The 24,873-nt window shown below is 43.1% G+C and overlaps 1 protein-coding gene across 3 annotated transcripts in view; it reads right to left on the bottom strand.

The window, feature by feature from the left end:
* Positions 1-24,873, bottom strand: part of Nek10 (NIMA related kinase 10) — a 196,950-nt gene that overhangs the window by 24,590 nt on the left and 147,487 nt on the right. For 2 of the 3 annotated variants that reach the window (XM_059274195.1, XM_059274197.1), the window contains exons 30-33: positions 19,187-19,224; positions 10,266-10,295; positions 8,590-8,690; positions 1,123-1,233 (exon numbers count right to left, since the gene is read on the bottom strand). In XM_059274195.1, the coding sequence (XP_059130178.1) occupies positions 1,123-1,233; positions 8,590-8,690; positions 10,266-10,295; positions 19,187-19,224 (280 nt within the window). The remainder of the gene's footprint in view (positions 1-1,122; positions 1,234-8,589; positions 8,691-10,265; positions 10,296-19,186; positions 19,225-24,873) is intronic. The other variant, XM_059274196.1, reaches the window with a different exon arrangement.

The raw sequence follows: 24,873 nt of genomic DNA on the forward strand, positions 1-24,873 counted from the left end.
TCATGTAATCTTTTGTAGGAGACGAGCTTCTGGCATTTACAACTCTAGTTCTTAGTATTTAGGATGCTGTAGGTAAATGTGAGGCCCTCACACCACTGCTCATCTTCCCTGTCTCTGCTGTTGGCCAGCAGGACACATGGAGGGCGCCTTGCTCTCCTGTCTCTGAGGGATGGGCTCACGCTTTGTTTACCTGCCTGCAGCCACTTCTGGGTACCTGTATCAATGGTTCCGGCTCCGCCATGAGCCAACAAAGCAGAAACAGGCCACTTGCCTTTTAAGAAATGTGTGTGTGTGTGTGTGTGTGTGTGTGTGTGTGTGTGTGTGTGTATTTCAAGAGCCTGGAAGGAAGTTTGTGTCTAAAAGTAGACTGACTAATGAAAAAAGAAACCTCTGTGGAAGAGTTCATAGGCCACAACCAAGGTTTAAACATATAAGGACACTTAAGAAGAAGGGGAAGAGGAGGAGGAGAGGAAAGTGGGGGGCATGGACCAAATGATCTCCATCAAGGTAGCTAGACTTTCCTATGCCCAGGTACTTCACAGACAGGACAGAGGGCTTTTATCTCTTCCCAGACAAAGTGGATTTCCTGTCTCCAACTTGTGTTGCCAGAGGTAAGCAACTTTCTTCCCATTTGGTGTAAAAACTTAGCTTCGGTATGTGTGAACAGAAACTGTTGCTTTACCCAAAGATGAGAAGGTTGCAGAATGTTGAAGATGGAAGGACCTGGACAAGTTCATTATGCACCCACAGATAATTAAAATTGTGGCCTTGCATGGTCAGGTGACCGTTTCAGATTGGCAACGCACAATTTAGGGGCTCATTGAACAGCCTTGTCACAAAATACTGTGACAGACTCTTCAAAAGCAGGCTACAATATACATGCTTTTAAATTAAAGACAACATTTATTTTTAGGAAAACATGTAGGAATAAAGAACAAGCTGTATTAGTCACTTGAAAATAATAGCCACAGAAATAAAGATGAGAAATCAAAGGTAGGATGGACCCATCTGATATTTTAAGCAACACCTTTTAACAGTGCACAGAATTCAAGGAGTTGGGAGAAGGGAACCGTAACCCTCAGGGCTTTTCCATGGACAGATCCCTATGTGTAGAACACATACCTTCTTAATTTCAGATTTCAGGTTACAAGGGTTGCTCTGCTGGCTGAACAGGGATTTCTTGAATCTTTCTATAACTCTTCTCTTCAGATCATGATGCAGAGCTGGAGGGAGCTGCAAAAAACAAGAAGATGGTCATTATAACCACCCTCACCACACTCCACCCCCACAGGAAGTACTGACACAACACAACAATACACACTCATTACAACCACCCTCACCACACTCCACCCCCACAGGAAGTACTGACACAACAGGAAGTACTAACACAGCCCAACAATACATGCTCAACACAAGACAGTCATTACAGCCACCCTTACCACACTCTACCCCCACAGGAAGTACTGACACAACACAACAATACACACTCATTACAACCACCCTCACCACACTCCACCCCAACAGGAAGTACTGACACAACAGGAAGTACTAACACAGCCCAACAATACACGCTCAACACAAGACAGTCATTACAACCACCCTCACCACACTCCACCCCCACAGGAAGTACTGATGCAGCACAACAATACACACTGAACAAGACTGAGGAAGAGTCTGAACTAGCAAATGATAGGCTATAGTTTTTATCCTCTGTAGAGAAGGGTGGCTCTGCTTCCATTTGTCTTGTCATGGTTACACTTACTGACACAACTCTTTCATGTGACATCTGTGCCCACATATGTTTCATTTTGTGAAGAACAGCCTTGACAAGGAAGATCTATTCTGTTCATGTTTAGGTGTCTATGGCATGCCAGAACCATGCCAAGCACCCCAGCCACAGCTGGGAAAAAGTATCAGAGAAGGATCTGATACTTTGAACCAAAAAACAAAAAAAATCTTGCCTGAATTCTTCAGCTGGAGAGAAACCAAATCCTAGGGAACAGTATTACTGGGAAGGAAGACAGGTGAATTAACATGCACTATGGCCTGACTAGGAGGACGTGGATTTCATAAATACACAGGCAGTCACTGCAGAATCTTAGAAGGGGATTTAAAACAGGGCTTTGCAGGCAGGATTTACATGAGGAATCAGAGAATCAGAGTTCCCATGGCCCAGGGGTGAGGTGAAGTCTGGGAGAAGAGTAACACAAAAGAAGCAAGATCAGAATTATCAAGTGCTGATGAACTTTTTTTTTTTTTTTTTTTTTTTTACTATGGCTAGATATCAAAAGAAGAGCTGAGGAGAAATGGCTCTGTAGGGGGATGAACTGAGTATTCACAATTAATACGAAACAGAAAATTATAAACTCGAAGCAAACGCTGACCAAAAGAGGCAGAAACACTGCAGTGATTACGTCCCAGCCCTGCTTCCCTGCCTGGGATTCTCCAGTTTGGCTCAATACCATGTGACTATTTGGGGCCAATAAAACTGATGTGTGCCACCAGGAAGGTAAGGTAATGCAAAATCCTCAAACATCAGTCATTATTGCCCTTCACGTGGACTAAAGGGGAAACATGTAAGGTGAAGGGGAGAGTTTTTAGCATTAGTCTCCTAGCAAGGGGCAGGATGGAGCAGCGAGCGGATGAAGGCTCATCTTGGAGAGACAGGATTTGGTAATTCTCTATTGCTTCATAGCTGAAGGTGCCACCTCCCTAAACCAAACAGCAGAGGGCAGTGGTGAGCTAGGTCCAACCAGCAACCTTCTGATTGCTTCAAGTCCCTGCAAAAGAAAGGCTACACATGCAGCTTGCTACAGTGACATTTGGAAGGTGAGGATCACCAGCGGGCCTCTTCAAATGGGTTCAGCCTAAGGCTGGGAGGTATCAGATTAACTGCCAGACTAGTTCAGAGATCCTGGAAAGTCTTGCTATTTATTTATTTAACTTGATAAGCTTCTAGTTAACTTGGAGGTTCATTCGTTACCCCTGAATTCAGTGTGTAACAGCTCATTTGAGTATGCTCACATCCAGCCGACTTAAGATCCGCACATAGACAGTGTAAGCAAGCTACTGTGTCTCACTGGGATAAGTATCATTAGCACAGTGTCGCATCCATAAGGCTTTCCATAAGAACTTAAAATTTTACACTGAATGATGAGGGCTCAACTGTAAATGAAGTGAGTATAACAATATAGTCTTTATAAAAACAGAATCAAAACCCACAGTGCTGGGCACGGTGATCTGTGATCACTCCTTTATGCTCGCATTCTTGCGTTTCCCCCACAGTAAACTTACACAGCAGGTTCTTTTTCTAGGTGAGGAAAGAATGTGTCACACACCTTGCTTCTGAGCTGTAGGCCTTCTGCATCAGCCTTACCCCTGAGTCAATACCACTAGCACCCCTCTGCCACACAACACCTCACAGCTTATAAACATTCCCATGTCCTTTATTACACCCAAGGCATGCACAGCCCATAAGATCCCACATACCTGATGAAGAAAACAACTCTAGAAAAGATAATATTTTCTTCAATGCACATATCTAAAAGGTTTTACTGTACCATATAAAGTAATAAAAGGAGGGGGGAAATCAGTCTGTATGTTTTCTTAAACTTGCATCTATATGGAGTCTTTCCAAAAACCTGGATTCTCTACCCAGGAATACATTAGCAAAGGCCCCAGCAATTTGTAGGGCTCCACTGGATAACTAGTAGACCAAAATAGTACTTTAATCTATTTTGACATTTTACAGCTTAAAAATTTTTCCCTAAATGTTAAAATCAAATGTTGTAAGATTACCATTTAAAGAAATAAAATCGAACACTTCTCTTAGAATTTAGAGTCCCTAAAAAACAGTTGATATGAGAAATCCAGTCATGCTGTGACTATCATATTCTGTTGACTCTATGTCACCCTAGCCATGAGCACCCAGGGGACTCGGTGACTGAACAGACTGTTCTGTACTTTACTGCTGCTGTACAACACAGTACAGCTCACTGAGAGCCAGGGGACAATATCTGCTGCGGATAACACCCCCATGATGGGCAATACTGTGGGCATTAACTTCTTATCTCTTCTGCTGGAGGCAGATACGTTGTAATTTTTCAAGTTGTTATATGATGACTTCAAAGCATTTATTTAACAAAATGATTAAAGCATAGCAGAGAACTGAAGCCAGTCTCATTCCTTCAACTATGCAGGCCTTACCTATGCAGTAACTAAAAGGTAATATCCGAGCATCAGTCACCATCTGCTCACAGACACACTGGTCCCCAGCATCTAAGACAAGCCACTCGCCTTCTTAGCATGCTGGTCTCAAGACTTCTAACTCAGCTTGATGAAAACAGATGTGCAATTGAGGTAAGAAGAAGGACTTCAACCTCCTGACTTGTAGAACTGTTGCCATTAGATGATACGTCTCCATGGAAACTGGATGGGAACGGTCCCCACCAACCAGAAGCTAGGTTTTCTGTTAGTCCCCACTCCGGTCCTCAGGAGGACAGAAGGCAGCAGGCTGACCCATTTCTCAGGTCAGTCTCACAACAAGCTTCCTTTGCAGAGCCTGGTCTTCTGTGCAGCAAATGCACCAGCATGATGTCTCAGCTGTGTGCCTCTCCTTCCTGTGAATGGCACTGGCTGTGTTGAGCACTGTAAGTTAAAGTTCCAGAGGGGAAATCTTTCCTTTTGTGTCAATAACATGAAGTTGAAAGTATTCTAAGAGCTCATTTGGAAGAATCACAGTTGCTATGCCTGGACTGGCAGCTTGGAATGGATGCCTGCCACCAGCCGAAGAAGACAAAATCATCCAGGACACCAGCAGTTTAAAGGGATAATGATGCATTCATAAGGGTTCTACCCTTGCTTTAAAATGCATGGAAATCCAACAAAGAAGGGGTATACATCCATTAAAGAGTTTATTTACCATACAGAAATTTAGAAACAGAAATTATATTAAATTTCAAAGGCTATTTCTCTCAATTTAATGATTAACAGTTAGAGGAACTAAAGAGCTATTTACAGAGCTTCCTATAACACTAAAGAGTATTTTCCCAAACGTTCATGCTAGTGCATGAATGAACATGCACTTTAATATGCTATGTTTACAGTCTGATCTAGAAGGTAATACTCCTATATTAACTAACCAAGTTCTCTCCCAGATGTTTCCTTGTATTCCTCCACACTCTTCCATTTAATCAGTCAAAGAGTTCTTTGTGATTACCTAAGACACAAGCTGACATCAGAAAACAGTGAGAAAAATGATCAGTTTTAGAATCTTGGGTCCAGAAGGGCAGTTGACAGCGTGACTGAAAAGAACATTAGATTTGAGGCAAAAGTGACAGACAAAACAGGCACTCATCTCCAAGCACAAGATGCCCAAAGTAGGGGGGGATGATGTGAGGGAGGCAAGGAAACGCCAGAGGCTGCACAGTACCAAAGGCGGAGGGGCTTTGCCTGCCTTGTCCCCAGGGAGGTAGAGGTCAGTGTCTGTCAGTCCATCATGATTGTCCTGCTAGTCAGCAGGGCATTTCTCCCTGGCTAGCTGGCCAGATACTAGGTTCTATAAGTAAGAGCTGCTGAGAGACCCTGGAGGAGGATGGAGCTTGTCCTTCTGTGTCCAGGATCCTCTGTTCTTGCTTAGCTTCAGCAGCAGACAGTAGTCAGTACATGCTGGGACTCCAGGTGGTTGGTATACTCCCAGTCACATTCAGTGATGTCATCGATAGGTGGCATTTTAGATATTTCTACCAACAAGCCCCAGTGGCCTTCCTGATCCCACAGAGGGTGTTTTCAGAACACCATCCTGGAGTGCTGACTCCCAGCAGAATTCAGAGGGACCTCAGGGCGGGTGGTCTGCCCTGGCTCCAAGCGCAGGCTTTAAGTTTGTCCGGCACAGCACCTCAGCAAATCTCACTGGGCCCAGGGCGCAAGTGTCTACTCCCACATTTGACATCTTCTTGAATACAATGCCTTAGCGCTAAAGGTACTGAATTGGACCCCAAAATATGAAATGGGGGCATCTTGGTGAGCCCTGATGAAGCCAGGAATCTTAAATCAAGCTGCTTTCAGCTTTTATTGTCAGTGGGCACAACTTGTTGCTCTGTCCTGAGGAAACAAACCTCCCCTCGCCTGGAAATTGGATGAGAAACTCACTGGGAGCAGAGATCTTAAAAAGGTATGCACATTCCTCACAAGACCTACAGAGATGAAGGTCAAATCCATAACATCAGCTCTCCTTACAGTCATGGGCATTGATCCACACTAAGGCTCAAGAAGAAGTGATTTACATGCCCCAAACTCACAAGACTATAGTACAAAACAGTGGCACCTCAGATTGTGTGGGAAGTATATTCTGTGGATGTTATGCGGGGAGAGATAAATAAGCACTGGATCCAGCTATGTCCACAGGTGTGAGTACGCACACTCACGATTCTGCATTTGATGGGCTGGTTCATGCAGATGTCGGTGCAGAGGATCGCCTGATTGACTGAGAGCTTCTGTTCGAGGGGCGTGAGGCAGAGCTTACGGAAGAGAGAATTTTCCGAGGTGCTGAGAAATGGGAATGGTGGGGTGATTTGGATTTCTTATCTGTGGACACGTGGGCTGCACGCCCTCCTCAACTGAGGTTGAATAAACTTCCAGAAGGTATTCCTTCCAGGACAGCACTGGCCAGTGCAACAGGGGCCCTGCACCCACGCAAACCATGAAGCTGCTCTCCTTAGCTGGCCATGTGACCCTGAGGTACACAGAGTTCAGTGAAATCTAACGGCACAGGTGGAGTGATAAAACTAGATTCCCAGTGACCAGCGACAGCATTTGCCACACAGAAAGGCAAGCGTGTGCTGATAGATGGAGCGCCTTGGCCGCAGCAAGCTTTGGTGGAGTGACTAGTCAGGCCTTCCCAGAAAGGAGTACACTACTGAATATTTTTGTTTGTTGTAGTAGCAGAAAAGAAGCTCCAGGTTTTGTAGGCAAAGTTCTGGCCTGAGTTGCCACTGCCTCAGTGAAGGTTGTCTACCTCTTATGGTTTTCATAACCGAGTCAACTCGGCCCAGCCAAAGTCCCCTGGCTAATAGGGAAGCTGGAGTCCCTGGATAAGGGATCCTGAAACATTGCAACAGGAACTCTCCATACCTTTTCTCTGCACTATCCCCAGGAAAATGTGCAGCCGTTTATCAAAGTGACCATCTACTGGGGAAAGAATATGCCGGCTTCTCAGAAACCCTAGGCACTGGTTATAAATCAGCGGTGATTCCTACAGTCTTAAACTATTCCTAGCTTATAGAAACCAACATCTTTGGTTTTGTCTCTTAAGACAGGGCTGTGATGATAGATGAAGTCTGAGTGCATATTTTTCTTGTGGGAGGCAGCCCAGGAGGTGCACGTGCCTGCAGAATTTTTCCGCAGGCCCTAGAGGTATAAACAGACTTCCACAGCAGGCTCCAACAGCTCCCACGGTGGCTCTTAGGCCCTTATGGGAACCAGGGCATGAGTTAGTTACTGATATTGTTGCTTGACGGGAGGGAGGGAGGGAGGGAGGGAGGGAGGGAGGGAGGGAGGGAGGGAGGGAGGGAGGGGAAGGGAGGGAGGGAGGGGGAGGGAGGGAGGGAGAGAGGGAGGGAGGGAGGATTTTTGGAGAACTTATTTTGGCTTACAGTTCCAGGGCACACAGCATGTCAGGCAGGGAAGGTTCAGAGGCAGGAACAAAACATCTGGACACATGCTCACACTCAGCTGCCTTTCTCCGTTTTATTCAGCCCAGGTTCCAGCCCATGATAGCCACATCTGAGGTAACTCTTCCAACTTCAGTTAACTCAAGCTAAGAGCCCCTCACAGACATTTTCTTTCATGCCAATGCCAATGCTTATCTAGTTGGAAATCAAGATTAACTACAAGACATCCATGCCACCGGATGCCTAGACTAGTATTTGGCACTTGATAGGTGTAAGACAAGTGAGTGAAAGAATGAACAGAATCACCAGATGATGCTATCTCAAACTGGAAATTACTTATTTCCTTATCCAAATATCTACACATCCTTTCTTAAAAATAAAGGAAAGAAAGAGAAAAAAGATATTACTAGTAAGTGGTCCATGCTTTAGGTGAAGGACAGAAGTGTGTCCACAATCAATAGCTAATCTTCAGCCCTGAGCTTCTCAGTATTAAGTACTCAGTACTCAGATTCACAAAGTCTTAATGGTCCTGGGTTTTATGGGAGTCAGGGGTCTGGCTTTCACATCCTTGAGAGGTTCTGTTGTCAAAGCAGATGAAAGGAGAAAGATCCCATTTCCCCATTCCTATGATAAAGCTGCTTGTAAAAAAAGCTACCAGGTCCTGTCCCTCTTTGCACCCACACACTAAGGAGCCACTTGTGTGGAAGTCTGTTTAAGTACAATGAGAGTACAGGCCATGAGAAAACGGGCACATTTACTGCTAGGCCAAAGTGTCCCCACATACACATACATGTGGCTGGAGAGGAGGAAAGAGTTAAGTGTTCACTCTAACTCCAAGTCCCACAAGGCCGTATTTTCTCCGCAGGGTTGGCCCTGGCCTTGTGGCAGAGACGAGAGGCGAGGCACTGTGGACACCGACCTGTGTGATATAGATGACTTTGTGCAGCTGGATGAGAATCTGCTGGATGGGGTCACTGATTTGCCGTACTTTCCGCTGGGATACAGCAATGCCTGCAGATGCTGTGGGTGATAAATTCCAGTTAGTCAAGTTCACTTAAAAGTGGTATTCGTGGAAAATGGAAGAAAATTCTGGGAAAAAAGCAACCAGGATCTCATCTTACCAATGAGACCTGTAACACTTCTGTGTTTTATAATATGAAACAAGCTCTTCTTTCCCTCCACTTCTCAAGCATCCAAGAAACAAAAATATTCCTTGCATAGTATTTGAAAGACCAGATGCCCTAGGATATTTTGTTTGCAAATGCAGGACGCTGCCATTGGGAGGAAGTTGTGCCTCAGATACACAGTTCTGAGGAGGGCTTTTTGTTTGTTTGTGTTTAAATAATAAATTTATCATACCTTCCATAACATACTTTAAATCTAATATTATCAAAACTACTAGACACAAACATCAAATCGGCAAAAACTTCACAGTAGAATTAAGTACTGTTCAAATCCTTAAATATTGTAAACCTTAAAATCTACTTTGACTTCCTTCTGGGTCTCCGGGGACAAGGTTAACTTGCCCTGAATTCTCACCGTAAAACCACAGCACCGTCACAGATTCAGGCTACTGCTGTCAATCTGCACAAGCGCTGCTTCCCCAGCTTCATATTCCTCACCACGGCCATCTATTCTTGAGAACTCCAAAGCTAATACAGGAATGGCCTCACTCCCTGTGTTAGCTGCACCTCTCTCCTCTCACCCACAGATTGCAATGGAGAACATGGAAGACACCAGTAGCATAGCACCCCCTCTTCCCTTTGCCACCCATCTATACCTTGTTTTCTGCGATAATACTCATTTACCAGTTTTCTCTCATTAAAATTAAGTTTCCAAGACTCCCTTTTCTTTCTTCCATACCATTTTAAACATTTAAGAAATTAAATTTGTTATAGTAATTGCTTCAGCATTAACTACGATTTAAAGACGATTCTTTTACGTGGACTTTCAGAAGAAGGTTGTGTGTCTTGCCATTAATACTTTGTTCTCAAAAACATTAAAGAGAATTTAATGTGGTTGTTTAAAAACATAAAATTATCCATTTAAGATACAAAACCAAGAGGAAAATAAAATAAGAAGATTCTCTTTATGAATATCTCTATTTATGTGTTTGAAAATTAGCACAAGAAATAACCCAGCTCTGTGCCATCTGACGCCAATTTCTTGTTAAATGTAAAGGGTCTGTCTTTCTTGAAAACTCCTCATAAGCATCAATTATTGGATCATTCAGTTGTGACTTAATAAACTACCCTCAGGGCAGAGTGGCGATGCTGGCTGATCCCCATAGCAGCTGACTGTAGCTGAGACCAGAGCAGGCAATGCTGGCTGATCCCCATAGCAGCCCCAACCTCTCCCTGTAATCCCCACCGAAGACCTCCGGAAAGACAACCTTCTGCCCAAGCTCACTAAAAACAGGCCATGCTGGCAAGTGAAACCCGGAGGACTTGGGGTTGTGTTGTTTCATGCTGGCTAGTCTGTTCGGATTTGCAGATACAGCATTTGTAGATAACAAGCTAAAGTCTCTCAGCATGGCTGAGCACTTTTACGTTTGTGACAGCATTTTGAATGGGTACCACACAGGCTTGACTGTACCTTTCCACAAACATGTGCTCATCTGTGGCCCTAAACACAAAAACAAAGAATTAGCTAGAATGCCCGTTGTTTAACACGCAGCTATGCACTTTCACTTAAAAAAAAAAAAAAAAAAAAAAAAAAAAAAAAAAAAAAAAAAAAACTTTATTTGAGTCCATCTGACAGCACTCCTCAGTTCTAGACAACCTGGACTTTCAAAAATAGCTTTGATTGCTTACTCTTAAAACAAAATTTCAAATATTTAGTTGCAAAAGTCCCTTGTAAATCAAGCACACAAAAATGTATTACAGATGAGGCTCCAGGCTCTGGGACCACCTCTTCTGAGGACCACTCATCAGAAATGACTGCTGACATTAGCCAGGTGCCTTCCTATCCCCTACGCCCATCCATTTTACACACGTGCACAAGTAACTCCGAACAGCAGCTTTTAAATTGTCTTTGAGTCCTGACATCAGTGTAATAGGTGATGAGCCGCACTGTGAGAAGTGAAGGCAGTGAACTGGAAGAGAACTGGCAAGCTTCCGAGTACACCCACGCAGCAAGGGCTCATTCAGGTAGGAAGAGTACTACTCATTGTGGGCCACTTCTAACAGAGTTTGAAAGGTAAAACCACAAAGAGAATTTAGATATAGAACCTTCTCTTTCATTTTCCTCTTTCTTTCCCCTCGAGGCATCTCCTCATCAGTGGAATGGTGATGCATTATTGTCACAGAAAAGGGGGGGTATTGTTTTTCTGTGTATCGTGGATAGACCAGTTCCGGCTCATTCCTTAGGACCCTGGAAGAGGCTATGGTTTGCCTGTGTACCGTGTGTTTTGCTTAGCAACTTCCGCTTGGCCAGGACCTCAGTTGCCAGCCATTTCTCATGACCGTCAGCAAGGCTGTAGTGCATGTCTCACTGAGGAGCCAAGGGTTACCAAGGCCAAAGACACACTCATTTCTCATTGGAACAGACACCTTCTAAAGTGCCTGAATTACTTCACACTCTGACTAGGGGAGAACACATTTTACCATAGCTGGATCAATACTACTTACTATCAAATTCTAATGGTGTCAATCTGTATTTTTTTCTATTTTGTAGTTGCTGAATGTTAGTGAAATTATTGGGTGTTTTTGTTATTGCTGCTGGATAATTGCTTATACTGTTCCTTTATTGATCTGCAAACGTTCTTCACATATCCTGAATTCTATTCCGTTTGAATTTTATGTTAAAAGTATTACATATTTCTACCTGATCTGTTACTTCTCACTACTAACACACAGAATAAGGTGATTCTAAATCCCCACTCTGCCAGAAATCTCTCAGGTTCCTGCTGCTGTTACATTGTGGGGAGTTTAGGACTCCTGATTGGGGTGTGGTTCTAGCAAGGATACTATCCTGTGGCACGAGTTGGCTTTAGGAAGGAAAGAAAACTTCAAAGCAAGACTGGTGTGCAGGGAATGAGTCTGTAACACTGGCAAACAATGGATTTCCTGGACAACTTCAGCTAACTCTAGTCTGGGAGCCGCGGCTCATTGTCTTCTGAGCCGTCAGTCAGCCTCCTGAACCCTCTACACGGAAAAGTAAGTGACTTTCCCTTAGGCAGACAAAAACAATTTTAAGATCCAAATAAATAGATTCTTTATTCAGTGATTGGTGATATGGCCCTCTCAGGCACATCACTATCTGGTTCTGAGTCACTTTCTCTTAACACGTTTTCCAGAGTCGCTCCCTGTCAATATTGCACTACTTAAGCATTGACAAATGTGTCCTTTTTTTTACTTTTTCAATAAATCCACATTAATTGCATAAAATGTCAGATCACAATGACATGTTTATATGTGTATATGGTGATAGAATAGTATAGCCCTTTATTATTCACAGTTCTTCCCTTTCTTCTCCCATTGGTTTCCTGGCTATTCCTTAATAGCCCTCTCACTACTAACATTTTATAAAACAAGCTTCCCTAAAATACCAATGAATAATCAGCTCTGAGCTAATTTCAAGTATGCATGTATGTGCACACATATCACAAACACACACCACACAACACACACATGCAAACACACACACACACACAAGTACCACACACACAGCACACATACATAGAAGTACACTTTATATGCCACACACACACACACACACACACACACACACACACACCACACCATACATATGCAAACACACACATCACATACACAACCCCCTACACAAATAGCACATACACACAAATATTACACAACACCACATGCACACACACACACACACACACACACACATTTAGGGGAAGAGAGGAGGAATATATAAGGACAGCTATCCATAATATGTTATCAATTTACTTTGTATAGCACAATATTATATATACATTATTTCTTGTTAAAATTTAGCTGTAACAAAATTAAAATATTTTAAGTATAAGTCTTTATAGTTTTCATTACTAAAAGCAGAACAACAGAAAGGTAACACTCTAGTCTAATAGTAAACCAGGATAAAGTATCAACCTGTTATTTTTCTGAATTCTTCCTGCCAGGAAACTCTGAGACAGGAAGACAAAGTAACAGTAGAGGAGGCAGGGCCTCCTGAAGAAGGGAAATACTGCTCTATAAGGAATGGGGTGGGGATGTGGGGGTTGCTGTGGGGACCGTAATGACTATGTAGGCCTTCACTAGGCATGGGACACAGCTCTGGCATGATGGAAGGCACACTTGACTAGCAGCCTCCAAGTACAAGGACAGTTTCACAAAGGACATCATCAGTCATTTCTGGCTTGGCTGGGTAGTGCCATGAAAGGTACAGCCAGTGCTCAGCAGGAGAGGAAGCCAGGAGTCACATGGACAGTGAGGAAGACCTTTCCATAGGAGGCCTGGAGCTGCAGGCAGAGGCCTGGATGGAGTGGGTTTTCTCTTCAGGGTACCAGCAGCACGCTTTCAGGCAAGGCACCCTTCTCAGCCCTAGTGTCTTCATCTGAAGTGGAGTAAACTGCAGTGGTGAGGTCATACATGCTTTGCAGGGGACCTACAACATGTGGCAGCTGTCTGTGGAGAGCCACAGCCAAGATGGCTGCTGAAGTGTCAGCCTCAGAGAATGACATGTGCTGTTGTTTGAGCTTGATTTACTTCCTAAAAACGCAGGGTATTCAACCCCGGTCATCCATCATGTGATTGTACTATGTGGATATGAACAACATGCCTGGGCACATTCCAGGCCAGGCTGGTCCTTGAGAACGTGACTACATTGAGACAGAGTAGAGTCCCCACCAATGAACTCTGATGTCTTATTCAGAAAAGGAACACAGACCCGGATGTGCATAGTTAGTTTTTGCTGTGTGAGGCCATGTACTGTCTCACATCGGCCAGCAACAACACTGCCTCCAGCCTGGGCCATGGCCAGCGCCATGCCTCTGAAACTCCAAACTAGGAGCCAAATAAACCTCTTCCTTCCCAACCTTTCTTGTTTCCTTCTTCCTTCCTTCTTCCCTCCCTCTTTCTCCCCCACCCCCTTTTTTTGGTGTATATGCATATGTATAGGACACGTTTGCACATACATACCCTGGGTAGGGTTCTGCCACATTCAATACCTAGACCAGCATCAGCACGGGCAGTTTAAAAACCCCAGCTACCATACCGCAAGCTATGGGTACAAAACTGCTTCCCAGGCAGAGGAGACCAGCAGTCGTCAGTTTGTCTAGTGTCAGCCTGACACAAGTCAATAGCATACTGAAAAGTTACCTGCAGGCAAGAGGGATGACAAAGCAAGGCATCCCTGAGTCCTCCATGAGATCATCGCCCCCTGATTATTGAATTCAAAGATACAGAAATGGAGGCTGGAGAGGTGGCTCAGTGATTAAGGGCTCTCGCTATTCTTGCAGAGGATTTAAATTCATTTCTGAGAACCCATATCAGGCAGGTCATAACCACCTATAACTCTAGATCTAGTGAATTTGATGCCTCTGGCCTCTGTTGACACCTAAATTCATGCACTGCATACCCACACACAAACATGCACACATACACATAATTAAAAATAAAATATAGAAAAATGATGAAAAAATCCTCATCTATAGGCAGCATCCTCCTGGTATCCGGCATACCTTGCTCAGTGTCTCCTTGGCTAGAAAGCAAGTCATCACTGGTAAAGTGAGTTTGTCCTTCCTTCTACAACCCCAGTCCCAAACCTAAAAGCAAAATTCTGATGATGAGCTTTTCTCTGACGTATTTAGGAAGAGAAATGTTTTGAAGCTTAGACTGCTTCATATTTGGACATATTAGTACACACATGATGAGCTATCTTGAGAATAGCAGTAAAGTCTGAACCCAAATTTCATTTACAGTTCATATACATTTAAATACATAATAGTTCGTGCACACCTAACACACACACAACCTGGCCATGATTTCACACAGTGTCTTCACTGACTGGAATTCAGCATATGACATCAAGTGAGAATCATTCGCATCAGCATGCAAAGCTTCTGGTTTTGGAGTGTTTCTGAGTTTGGATTTCAGATTAGATGTGAAGAGAAACAAGGAACTTTGTAGCAGTGGGTCTGCATTGGTTACTCAACAAATCATTTCGAATGTCTGACCTCAAAGGAGCGTGCGTGCGCACGTGTGTGTGTGTGTGTGTGTGTGTGTGTGTGTGTGTGTGTAAATGTCTACTCAAGATGCTTACCCGCTAGTTGAGAGATATAAACAATATACTCAAAATTCCAACAGAAATACAGAAAGGCACACAACTATGTGCCAAGTTGCATTGTATAGGCCACTAGCACAGGCATTTGGACAAAAATCTGCTGAGCTCCTATGTCCTAAGAAGGTTGCCATGTGATACAATAAGATAAACATGTGGCTACTTTGGCTATCATAGAAAGTCATTTTACACAGCATGTGCTAATAACTAACCAGAAAGGGCGTCCATAGGAAGCCAGCCAGAACATGATCTGTGACTCTGGAATATTCAGGTGAAACACAGACTACTTTATTCAGAGCTGACTTTTATGAACAAAGGACAAGTACAAAAATAGATCACAGTCATTTAAAGTCACCTATCTAAGAGCCCAGCAATCGTGAAGTGACAGTTTCTATTGATAGTGCAGACTGAGAGCCCTCATACATCAACTCAGCGCCTGGGTGTCATGTTCCGTCTAAGTGAAAAGCTGAGGGAGGGAGGGAGGGAACATCAGGGTTACTCCAGCCACATCCGGCCATGCTCCTGGCTGACAGCACTTCATACTGAGGAGTTTGACTTGGAGGCTCAGTGGGTGAAGTGCTTGCTCATTAGCATGAGCACCTGAATGTGGATCTCCAGCACCCACGTGAAAGGCGCAGAATCACAGACTTGCAATCCCAGCCATGGGGAAGCAGAGGCAGGAGGATCCCTGAAGTGCACCGGCCACCTAGCCCAACCAAATGGATGAGCTCCAGGTTCAGCGAGAAACACTTTCTCAAAAAATAAGGTAGCATGTAATTGTGACACTTGACATCAACCTCTGGCATCCACCATACCTGCACATGCACGTGCACACACATGAACACATTCATAAAGTATACACACACACATACACACACACATAAATTCAACCCACACTAACGATGTTCATGACACTACAGTGTACTCCACATATGTGGAAGGAATACATTCCTATGTTACATTTTTATATGATTTCATTTTCACAGACATACGCCATCTTCCTTGCCTCAAAAAGAGAATAGTCAGCAGTGACTAGTTGTGTGATTATGTGGGCACAGACTCAACCAATTATTTATAAAGAGCAGGGTTTTCTGAGACCTGATGCTCTCTCACACTGAGTGTGGAATGGCACCATAGAAAATATATTCCTTTTCCAATTTTTCTTTTCTTTTTTTCTTCATACTGATAACATCATGAATGAAGTTTAGTGAGGCACACATATGTCTTCAGTTTCTCAAATGCTAGCTTATTGGTTCTCATGATGACCCCAGAGCTCAGGGTGAGCAGGCAGCAAAATCTGCACAGAAGTCAGGTGTTTTTATAAGATCTTTATTTATGTTTAGAACTGTCCTCTATTTAGGCAAGTGACACTGTGCTGGCTTCCCATTACAGAGATAATATAAATGTCTGTAAAAAGGTTCAAATGGAGAAAGCTTAGAGAAATGATATAAATGGCACTTCGCTATGGTAAAATCTGCAGAAGATGTCACAAGTGACTGAACTAACATGTTCACTCACTCATGGACTCCATGCTAATTCCTGTCAGCACTTTCACTCTAAGTTTTCAGAGCTGTAGGCAGGGAACTACATCTGTTACTCAGCCCAAGGACCATGAATGCAACATACTATTGCCACAATCTAGTTACTGGGAAAAGACAGCATGGGGTCTTTTAACAGCATTAACTGTGGTAGTTCAGCATTCATGATTCTACAGGACTGGGGTGCCTCTCAGTTCTGCCATTATCACACTATGGACTCAAAGGTCCCTAAGAACCAGTCACAATCACACTAGACAGTGACACGCAACTCCAAACTCATGGTTCTCACCTCTGTCCTTGCATAGCACAAGGAGAATGGTTCCCATATGCTAGATACATTCCTGGGGCTGCTCAGGGTTTCACTAAATTCCCTCTTCCCTGTCATTTGTAACAGAATACTCAGGAAATTCAGGGCTGTGGATGGTATTTTTTTTTTTATTTCAAATGTGTTCCTCTCCACCTAAGAAAGCTTAATTTAAGGTTAAATAAGTAAAAATACAATAATAGAGCATGCCTAAAAAAACCCAAATCACTCACACATGTAATTGTGAATGATGCTAGTGTAATCCACAACAGATGTCCTAACCCATATGGTGGAAGTGTGCAGTCAGTATCACCCTTTACTCTCACAGAGGAAAGTCTCAAGGTGTGCCTGGAGTGGAGTCATGGGCAGGTGAGCAAACTGCCCGCTGCCAGCTATTTGTAACTTGTTAAACCAACAGTGGTCCAAATTTACCTGCAACACTTTTTAAAGTACGTTTACAATAGGCAGGAAAGCAGTTTTGCATTAAAATGGAGGATAATAAAGATCCAAAGTTTGAACTCAGAAGCAGAATCGCTCGCAGGTGGTAGCCTGTTCCTCGTGTGTGTGAGTGTGCTCCACATGATTAGTAAAAATGAAACTTGTTCTTTGAGTAAAAGGTAGCATTCACTGACACTTAAAATGTGTTAGTGCCTGTGGCTCATACTTTTATAGATCAACATTTTTTAAGGCAAAGTATAAAGAGATTACATACATATTTGCAGTGTAAATTGTTTGGTTAAAATCAAATCTTACACTATACCAACTCAATCCATTCTTCAAAACTAACCAAATTTCTATGATGCAGAGGCCATGGCTTGCTTGCATGTGTAGGAATTCTGCTCTCACTGTTAAAGAGCCTAAAACAACCCTCATTTCAGATCCACACTTATATTGTTGACTCACTTTTGCTAAGACAACAGTATGGCAGCCAGGGTCAACGTGACACTTTTAGGCATTTTAACAATAAAAACCATGTCGCTTTGCATCTATACTGACATTGTGACAGCCTTAAATTGTCCATAATACTTTCAAAGAAAGTTTACTAGCCGGGCGGTGGTGGCGCACGCCTTCAATCCCAGCACTCAGGAGGCAGAGCCAGGCGAATCTTTGTGAGTTCGAGGTCAGCCTGGGCTACCAAGTGAGATCCAGGACAGGCTCCAAAAGCTACACAGAGAAACCCTGTCTCGAAAAAAAACCAAAAAAAAAAAAAAAAAGAAGAAAAAAAGAAATTTTACTAACTGAAGAGAGCCTAAAATTACTGTAACTTCATCCATATTATCTGTGCTTGCTGAACACATTAAACACACCAAATATGAACTAAGGAGTAAAAGTGAAAACGGCACCAAACAATAACTCCAAATGACCCGCGCACTAAAATACATTTTGCTCAAGAATCATATACTCACATATAAAAAATGAAACCAAGTGTCTGCTGAACTGTCTGGGTTTAGGTGGTAATTTTACTATTGGACATTGGTCTTCCTTAATAATCCTTATTAGAAATAGAAAACTAAGTAACCTACTCTTCTTGTCCCACAGAATCTTTATAAACATTTAAATCTAAAGATACATAGTTTCAGGCTGGTGAGAGGGTTCAGTGGGTAAGGTCACTTGCTGTTGAAGCCAAGAGTTCAATCCCTATGAATCACTGTGGAAAAAAAGAACTGAAGCCATCAAGTGGTCCCCTGACCTCCATAGGTGTGCCACAGCAGGTGTGCTGCAGCACAGATACACAGTAATAGAGATAAAATAAAATCTAAGGGTAATCTTAAACTCAGAGAAATGATGTGATCACTTCTTTTCAATCAAGCAAAAATAACTGTGTCTAGAAAAATAACTGTGTCAGTCAGAGTAAAAGAAATGAAAAAAAAAGAAGATTCACTTTCTGGTATTGGAGAGGTTGAGTTTTTATAAATATCTACATAAAAATACAGTCACTATTTTTTGGAGTAGCTATATACTTTATAGAGTAAGTGGTTAATATTTTCATGAAGGCAGAAATGCAAATTTTGGGAAAACAGCTTACAATAGTTTGATCAGTTCTGTGCCACTGAACAGCAGCAGTGGCAAGCAAGTCAGACAGAATTCTCCTGCTATGTGTCACAATTTCCCTTGGGGTATCATTCAAGATATCTTAGACTCACTCATCATGTGCTTAACATCAAAATGATTTACCGAGTACTGCCATGATCTTTGGGACTGTGGAGAATCCCAGCAGGCAGGCTCTAACTGTCACCCTGCCACTAACTGGCCTCTCCTTCCTTAAGTATGTCCTGGGCATGCGGGTGTGGGCTTTCAAAAGCAAATCAAATCGAGAGGCAACAAAGCTGAGGCTAGAATAGCAAAGGGGGTGAGCTGACTAGCTCATACTAGTTTGCAGAAAGGCATGACTAGGGTCAGCTCTGAGTTACCTGGTCTTGGTCTTGATCCCAGTCCACCAATGAAGTCCCTGGAAACAGAATCAGATAGGGGCCGTTAGGAAAGTTCCACCTAGTGACAAACAGTTCTTGAGAGTGGCATTGTGCTATATTCAATAAAGAGAGAAACCAGCATTTTGAATACAACATAGACTTTGGGCTGGCAAACAGAAGCACCTTGTCCTGCCAAGGTGGTTTGTGATGAGCAAATCTTTGAGATGAGCAAGAGTGGGAAGCTCAGGCTAGTCTCAAACTTGCTACGTAGCTAAACCCTCATTGGCTGTGATTTTTGTATTAAAAATAATTTAACTTTTTATGTGTGGTATTTTCCATGATTTGTCCTTCAGATGAAAAGTAAAAATTAAAAACCAACCATTGTATAATATTTCTACAAGAGGAAATCATTTTTACACTGTAACAATTACATTTTCATAGGGCTTCCAGTGCTCTTAACATCCTTCCTCCATGCTTCAATTCTAGATTGCCCAATCACTTTAGAAGTTGGTCCCAGAGCCTTCTAGTCTGTGGGGGTGGCCTTCACCCCCATTGGGGATACTGGTGAACAACCTTCCTTCTTACTCTTCCTACTGGAATGCAAAGCCTATTTTTCACTAGTTTTCTGCACCCTAACAGGTCACATGATGCCGCCCAATCCAGCAGGTACATGCTGAGCACCAGTGAGGTGCATGGTGGGAGTCTGCTCAGCAGCCCCAAATGTGAGGTGAGGACTCCTCTCGCTAACACGCTGACAGTTGTCTTGCCCCCACACTTCCATTTCATCACAGAATTGTCAGTATTCACATGCAGCTCATATCTAAGTTATGAAGTGTAACAAAGTTGGCATGCATTTACCAATCAATCAAGTTTAAATGCAAGAAAAATCCCCAAACTCTGCACCACGAATGACTTCTTCCTTTATTACTTTCCACCTCTTTTTACCACCAATTTAAAACTTTCTAGGTAGACACATTTTTAAAAAGTAAAAAGAAAAAGGTGAGATTAATCTTATATTTTCATCAAACAGATCCAAACTATCAACCTTTGAAAACGACTGTTTTATACTGTTTTACATTTAAAGTACTATCAAACTAAACATTCGGGGCCTCAGTGGCACTAGGCACAGTTTTGACTGCTCAAGTCAACACATGTGCCTAGCTATCTCCATATTAAACTGTCCTGACTTTCTATAGAAGCCGTTGGCCACTATCCCTTACCCACGCATTAGTCAGTGCACAGAGCTGCTGGGCCTGACACCTTGTGGTCCTCATTGCCTTAGAAGTGAATTAAAATACAACTTGTGGAAAGCTTTCATTTGTGTTTACGGATGTTCTGGAAAGGCTGGTAACACACAAACTGAGTTAGCTGGATTGTTATTTTTATTGTCCTGAAAAGTCTCTTATTTCAAATATTCTTATTAAATAATATGTGTGATGGGATAAATGACATGGATCCCCCAACTGTGCTCAGCTGCTCCAACTTATGTGCTGCTCTGTACAATTCTAGATTCTTCTTTAGTAAGCTTTAAGGCGGAGGCTAGAAAGACGGCTCAGTGGTTAAGAGCACATACTTCTCTTGCCCAAGTTTCGTTCCCAGCACTGATATAGGGAAACTTACACCCACCTATAACTCCAAGCTCCAAGTGGGATTCAACACCCTCTGCTGTTTTCTGTGGGCACATATACATACATACACGTACTTAAAAATAAAACAAGCATTAGAGAATGTTCACAGAAAACATCACACACACACACACACACACACACACACACAAACTTATTCTTTCCATAGAGGCCCTGCACGAGTACTGAAAAGAAACCCCCCACATAGTCTCACAGCCTCTAAGGTTGCTTTCTCCGCAGTGCAGCAGAAAGCCATTACTTTCTCTGAAGACGAGCCATTAGCCACAAGGAGGGTCAGTCATTTGTAACTTCAAAATGGCATAGCTCCACTGTGAACAGAAGCCACAGCTCTTCCTGGGCAATTGCTGGGCCCACAGGCAGACAGATGGTAGGAATGAGGCAGAGCCTGAGGAAATTCTACACTGAGGCACACAGAATGCTTATGGCCTATGGAGAGTTGTGATTCCAGATGATGGCATTCCCACAACAGCTCAAGCTGGCCACAGGGATGATTTAACACAGGGAGAGATTTCAGACATGTTTTCTGGTGAGAAGACAGCATATTGAAGACGTTGTCTAATTAAAGTTTTTAAATGGGCACAAACGGCTTCTAAAGCTGGCGACGGCACTTCAGAAGCTGAAAGGATTCTAAAGGTCATGACCTCTAGCTGTCCTCAAGTCCAGCATGAACTAGTCCACAGCTCATAAGCCTGAGGAGACTGACATGCTGAGGTGCGTGCTAGCATAGACCTCCCTCCACAGCAGTCAGTGGGAAGGCAGGAGATGCAGCCGAACTCCATGGTTTCTAAAACAGATTTCACTCTGAATTAATGAAAGCACAGTGTGAATTGGTTTGGTAATTATTTTGTCAGAAAAGCGTGAATTACTTGGATAATTATTTTGTCATTAAAGTCCTGGCCATGAAATAGATAATGCTCTAGAATTTTCTCTCAAAGAAATCCTTTAAATACATCATATGAAATGAGAAGCTTGTCTTATAATACATGTCATTTGAGATCACTGCAGCCATGACATACAAGATAAAAAGAATCCTTCAACATTCATGACCATGACAGGCAGGAGAGGTGAACTGAGGGAGGTTGGGCTCTCATGTTTAGTCAAGGTCTTCATCCACAGCAATGTTAACAGAGTTGATATCTTGGTGAGGAGGTGGTGCCAGGTTCCTGGCCTTCCCTTCAGACCGTGTTAACAGAGTTGGTATCTCGGTGAGGGGGTGGTGCCAGGCTCCTAGCTTTCTCTTCAGACTGTATTGATGGCTGGAAGCAAATGAGCAACAGCCAGGCAATCTTAGAACTGCCATAGAAAAGGGATAGTACTTCCTGGTGGCATAGTACTGTTTGTTGTGGTGGTGCTGCTAGGAAGATTGCTGGCTTGTGACCCTGGCAGAGAGGCCAGGTTGATTCTGGTAAGCAGTGATCAAGCATCCATATTCAGTAAAAGCAAAATGAGACCCAGATTATGAATGAGAAGTGGAGGCAGGATGGCTGCACGTAAATAATGAGATGGCTGTCAGGAGGGAGGGACTGTGGGTCCTGAGACAACGCAAGGGTCCTTCTGGTCACATCTACGATGCTGGATGGTCAGACCCCTCTGCAACCATCTCTCTCTACGAAGATTAGAGTCAGGAGCATACCCTCAAGTAAAACCATCCTCACAAAGAAGGTATTCACTGCAGGAATCTCTGACACTGCAAACATCCGATGTTTCGGAGCAGCCAGCCAACTACACCCTGTTGCCTTGGCAACAGAAGGCAAGTAGGCATGGAGAAATCCTGTTGCCTAAGCAACAGAATAAAAAAAAAAAAAAGCAGGCCTTAATCTACAGCTAACACTATAAATTAATTCAAGGAAGTGAGCAAGATTTCAGTCCTTTACAGTAAGAAACTCGGAATTGTAGTGAGATAACTCATTAATTTACTAATGAACAAGCACCCAACAAATATCGGTGGATCAGCATCTGTATGCAACACACTGTAGCAGGGAAGTAAAGAAACACCCACATACTATTTAGCATAAGCCTGGCATACCAAAATAAATGACCAGATGAATGTTCTTACTTTTTTGAGCTGGGATTCCTGCAACATTGTCCAGTGTACTGGCTGGTTTTGTGTGTCAACTGGACACACATTAGTCTTCAGAGAGGAAGGAGCCTCAGCTGAAGAAATACCTCCTTGAGATATAGGTATAAGGTATTTTCTCAATTAATGATCAATAGGGGAGGGCCCAGCCCATGGTGGGTGGTGCCACCTATGGACTGGTGGTCCTGGGTTCTATAAGGTGGGCTGAGCAAGCCATGGAAAGCAAGCCAGAAACCAGCACCCCTCCATGGCCTCTGCCTCAACTCCTTGCCTCCAGGACCCTGCCCTGTTTGAGTTCCTGTCTGACTTTTTTCAGTGATGAACAGCAATGTGGAAGTGTAAGCCAAACAAACCCTTTCCTCCTCAACTTGCTTTTTGGTCACAGTGTTTCATCACAGGAGCAGAACCCCTAACTTAGAAACTCAGATTGGTCTTGAATTCACTGTTTCCATGGATCTTCCTGCTTCTGTCTGGGGTGATCACGTTTGAGAATGTCTTGCCTGTGCTTTCTCTCTGTTAGGTTTAGCCACCATCACGCCTGGATTCTAAATTCCAGAAACTGTGCTTAGGGCAGGCCTGTGCATCGCTGTGGCAGTGGCTCATCCCAGACCAGGTGGCTTTCTGACGAGTACTCAGGGTCTCCTTGTCACCACCACACTTGTTCGTGCTGGATACAGAAAAGCCAAAAACCTCTACGGGGATGACTTTCCCATTGATTTTTACTCTAGTATGTAGTATCTTGATCTTCTTTTAGGTTTTAATGCATCATTTGGTTTCTACATATTTTATTAATTTATATTTCACATTAATACACCAAGAAGCCTAGGAAAATCCTAAACAAATTAAATAAAAAAAGAACTTTAGCTTTATATAATGACTTTAAGATAACTAGAAATTATACATTAAAACTGTCTCATTTTAATTCAGAGACTCCATTAGAGTCACCTGGAAAGAAGTAAAAAATGTTTAGTTTTCTTTCCTCCTGCTTTGTATAATGTGCAGACTGTCTTCTCTCATTGTCCCCGTCTACCCTGTGCCATATTCCTTACTCTATACTGTGAACGCCTGCAGTGAAAACAGCCTGTCTTAAACCCACTGTGCTTCGCGGGGGCTTGTCACACAGCATGTCCCACACACGAGACACCGCTACAGGAATGGGCTTTTAGGTCAGTCTTCGGCCATATTGGAACACAGTTTGGGAAGCACCAGCCTCGGTGTCCTGGCCACTTGCCATATTCACAGATTCATAAATACCCGGTAGACACTACTCCATAGTGCTTCTGCTTCTGGTTGAACGTTTATGTAGGCAGAAGTTTCTCTCCCACCTGCCTGTTCCCAAATACCTGGCAGCCATTTCTTAAATAATTGACTCCAAGGCTTAATATTACTTATAAATGCTCTGCCAGTGGTTCAGGCTTATTACTAACTAGCTCTTACACTTAAATTAACCCATTTCTATTCATCTATGTACCACCATGTGGCTGGTGGCTTACCGGTACTTTCACATTCTGCTTCTTGGGCAGCTCGCTGGCATCTCCCTGACTCTGCCCACTCCCCGACTCCACCCTCTTCTCCCTGTATCACTGCTTGGATTTCCCACCTGGCTCTATTCTGCCTTGTCATAGGCCAAAGCAGCTTTACTTATTAACCAATGGGAGCAACACATATTTAGAGTACAGAAAGACAACCCACAGCACTTCTATCTACTAACTCTATTTAATATAATTTGTTACAAAAATTTTAACTAATTTCTAGATTTTAAAAAATCCCCTCAAGATTTGAAATATGTAACATATGTTTTTTGTTATCTCCAAAGGGTTGGACGCAAATAGAACTATTACAAATGAGGAAGGTTCCCATGGATTCTTCTAGAAATCAAGGCTACAATTATTTGGCGCTTTCAAGATGTCCGAATTTATCTGGTAGAAATTTCCATTTTTATGTAAAGCCCTCTTAACTGGGGC

The sequence above is a fragment of the Peromyscus eremicus genome, chromosome 9, assembly GCF_949786415.1.
Source record: "Peromyscus eremicus chromosome 9, PerEre_H2_v1, whole genome shotgun sequence".
Classification (NCBI taxonomy): domain Eukaryota; kingdom Metazoa; phylum Chordata; class Mammalia; order Rodentia; family Cricetidae; genus Peromyscus; species Peromyscus eremicus.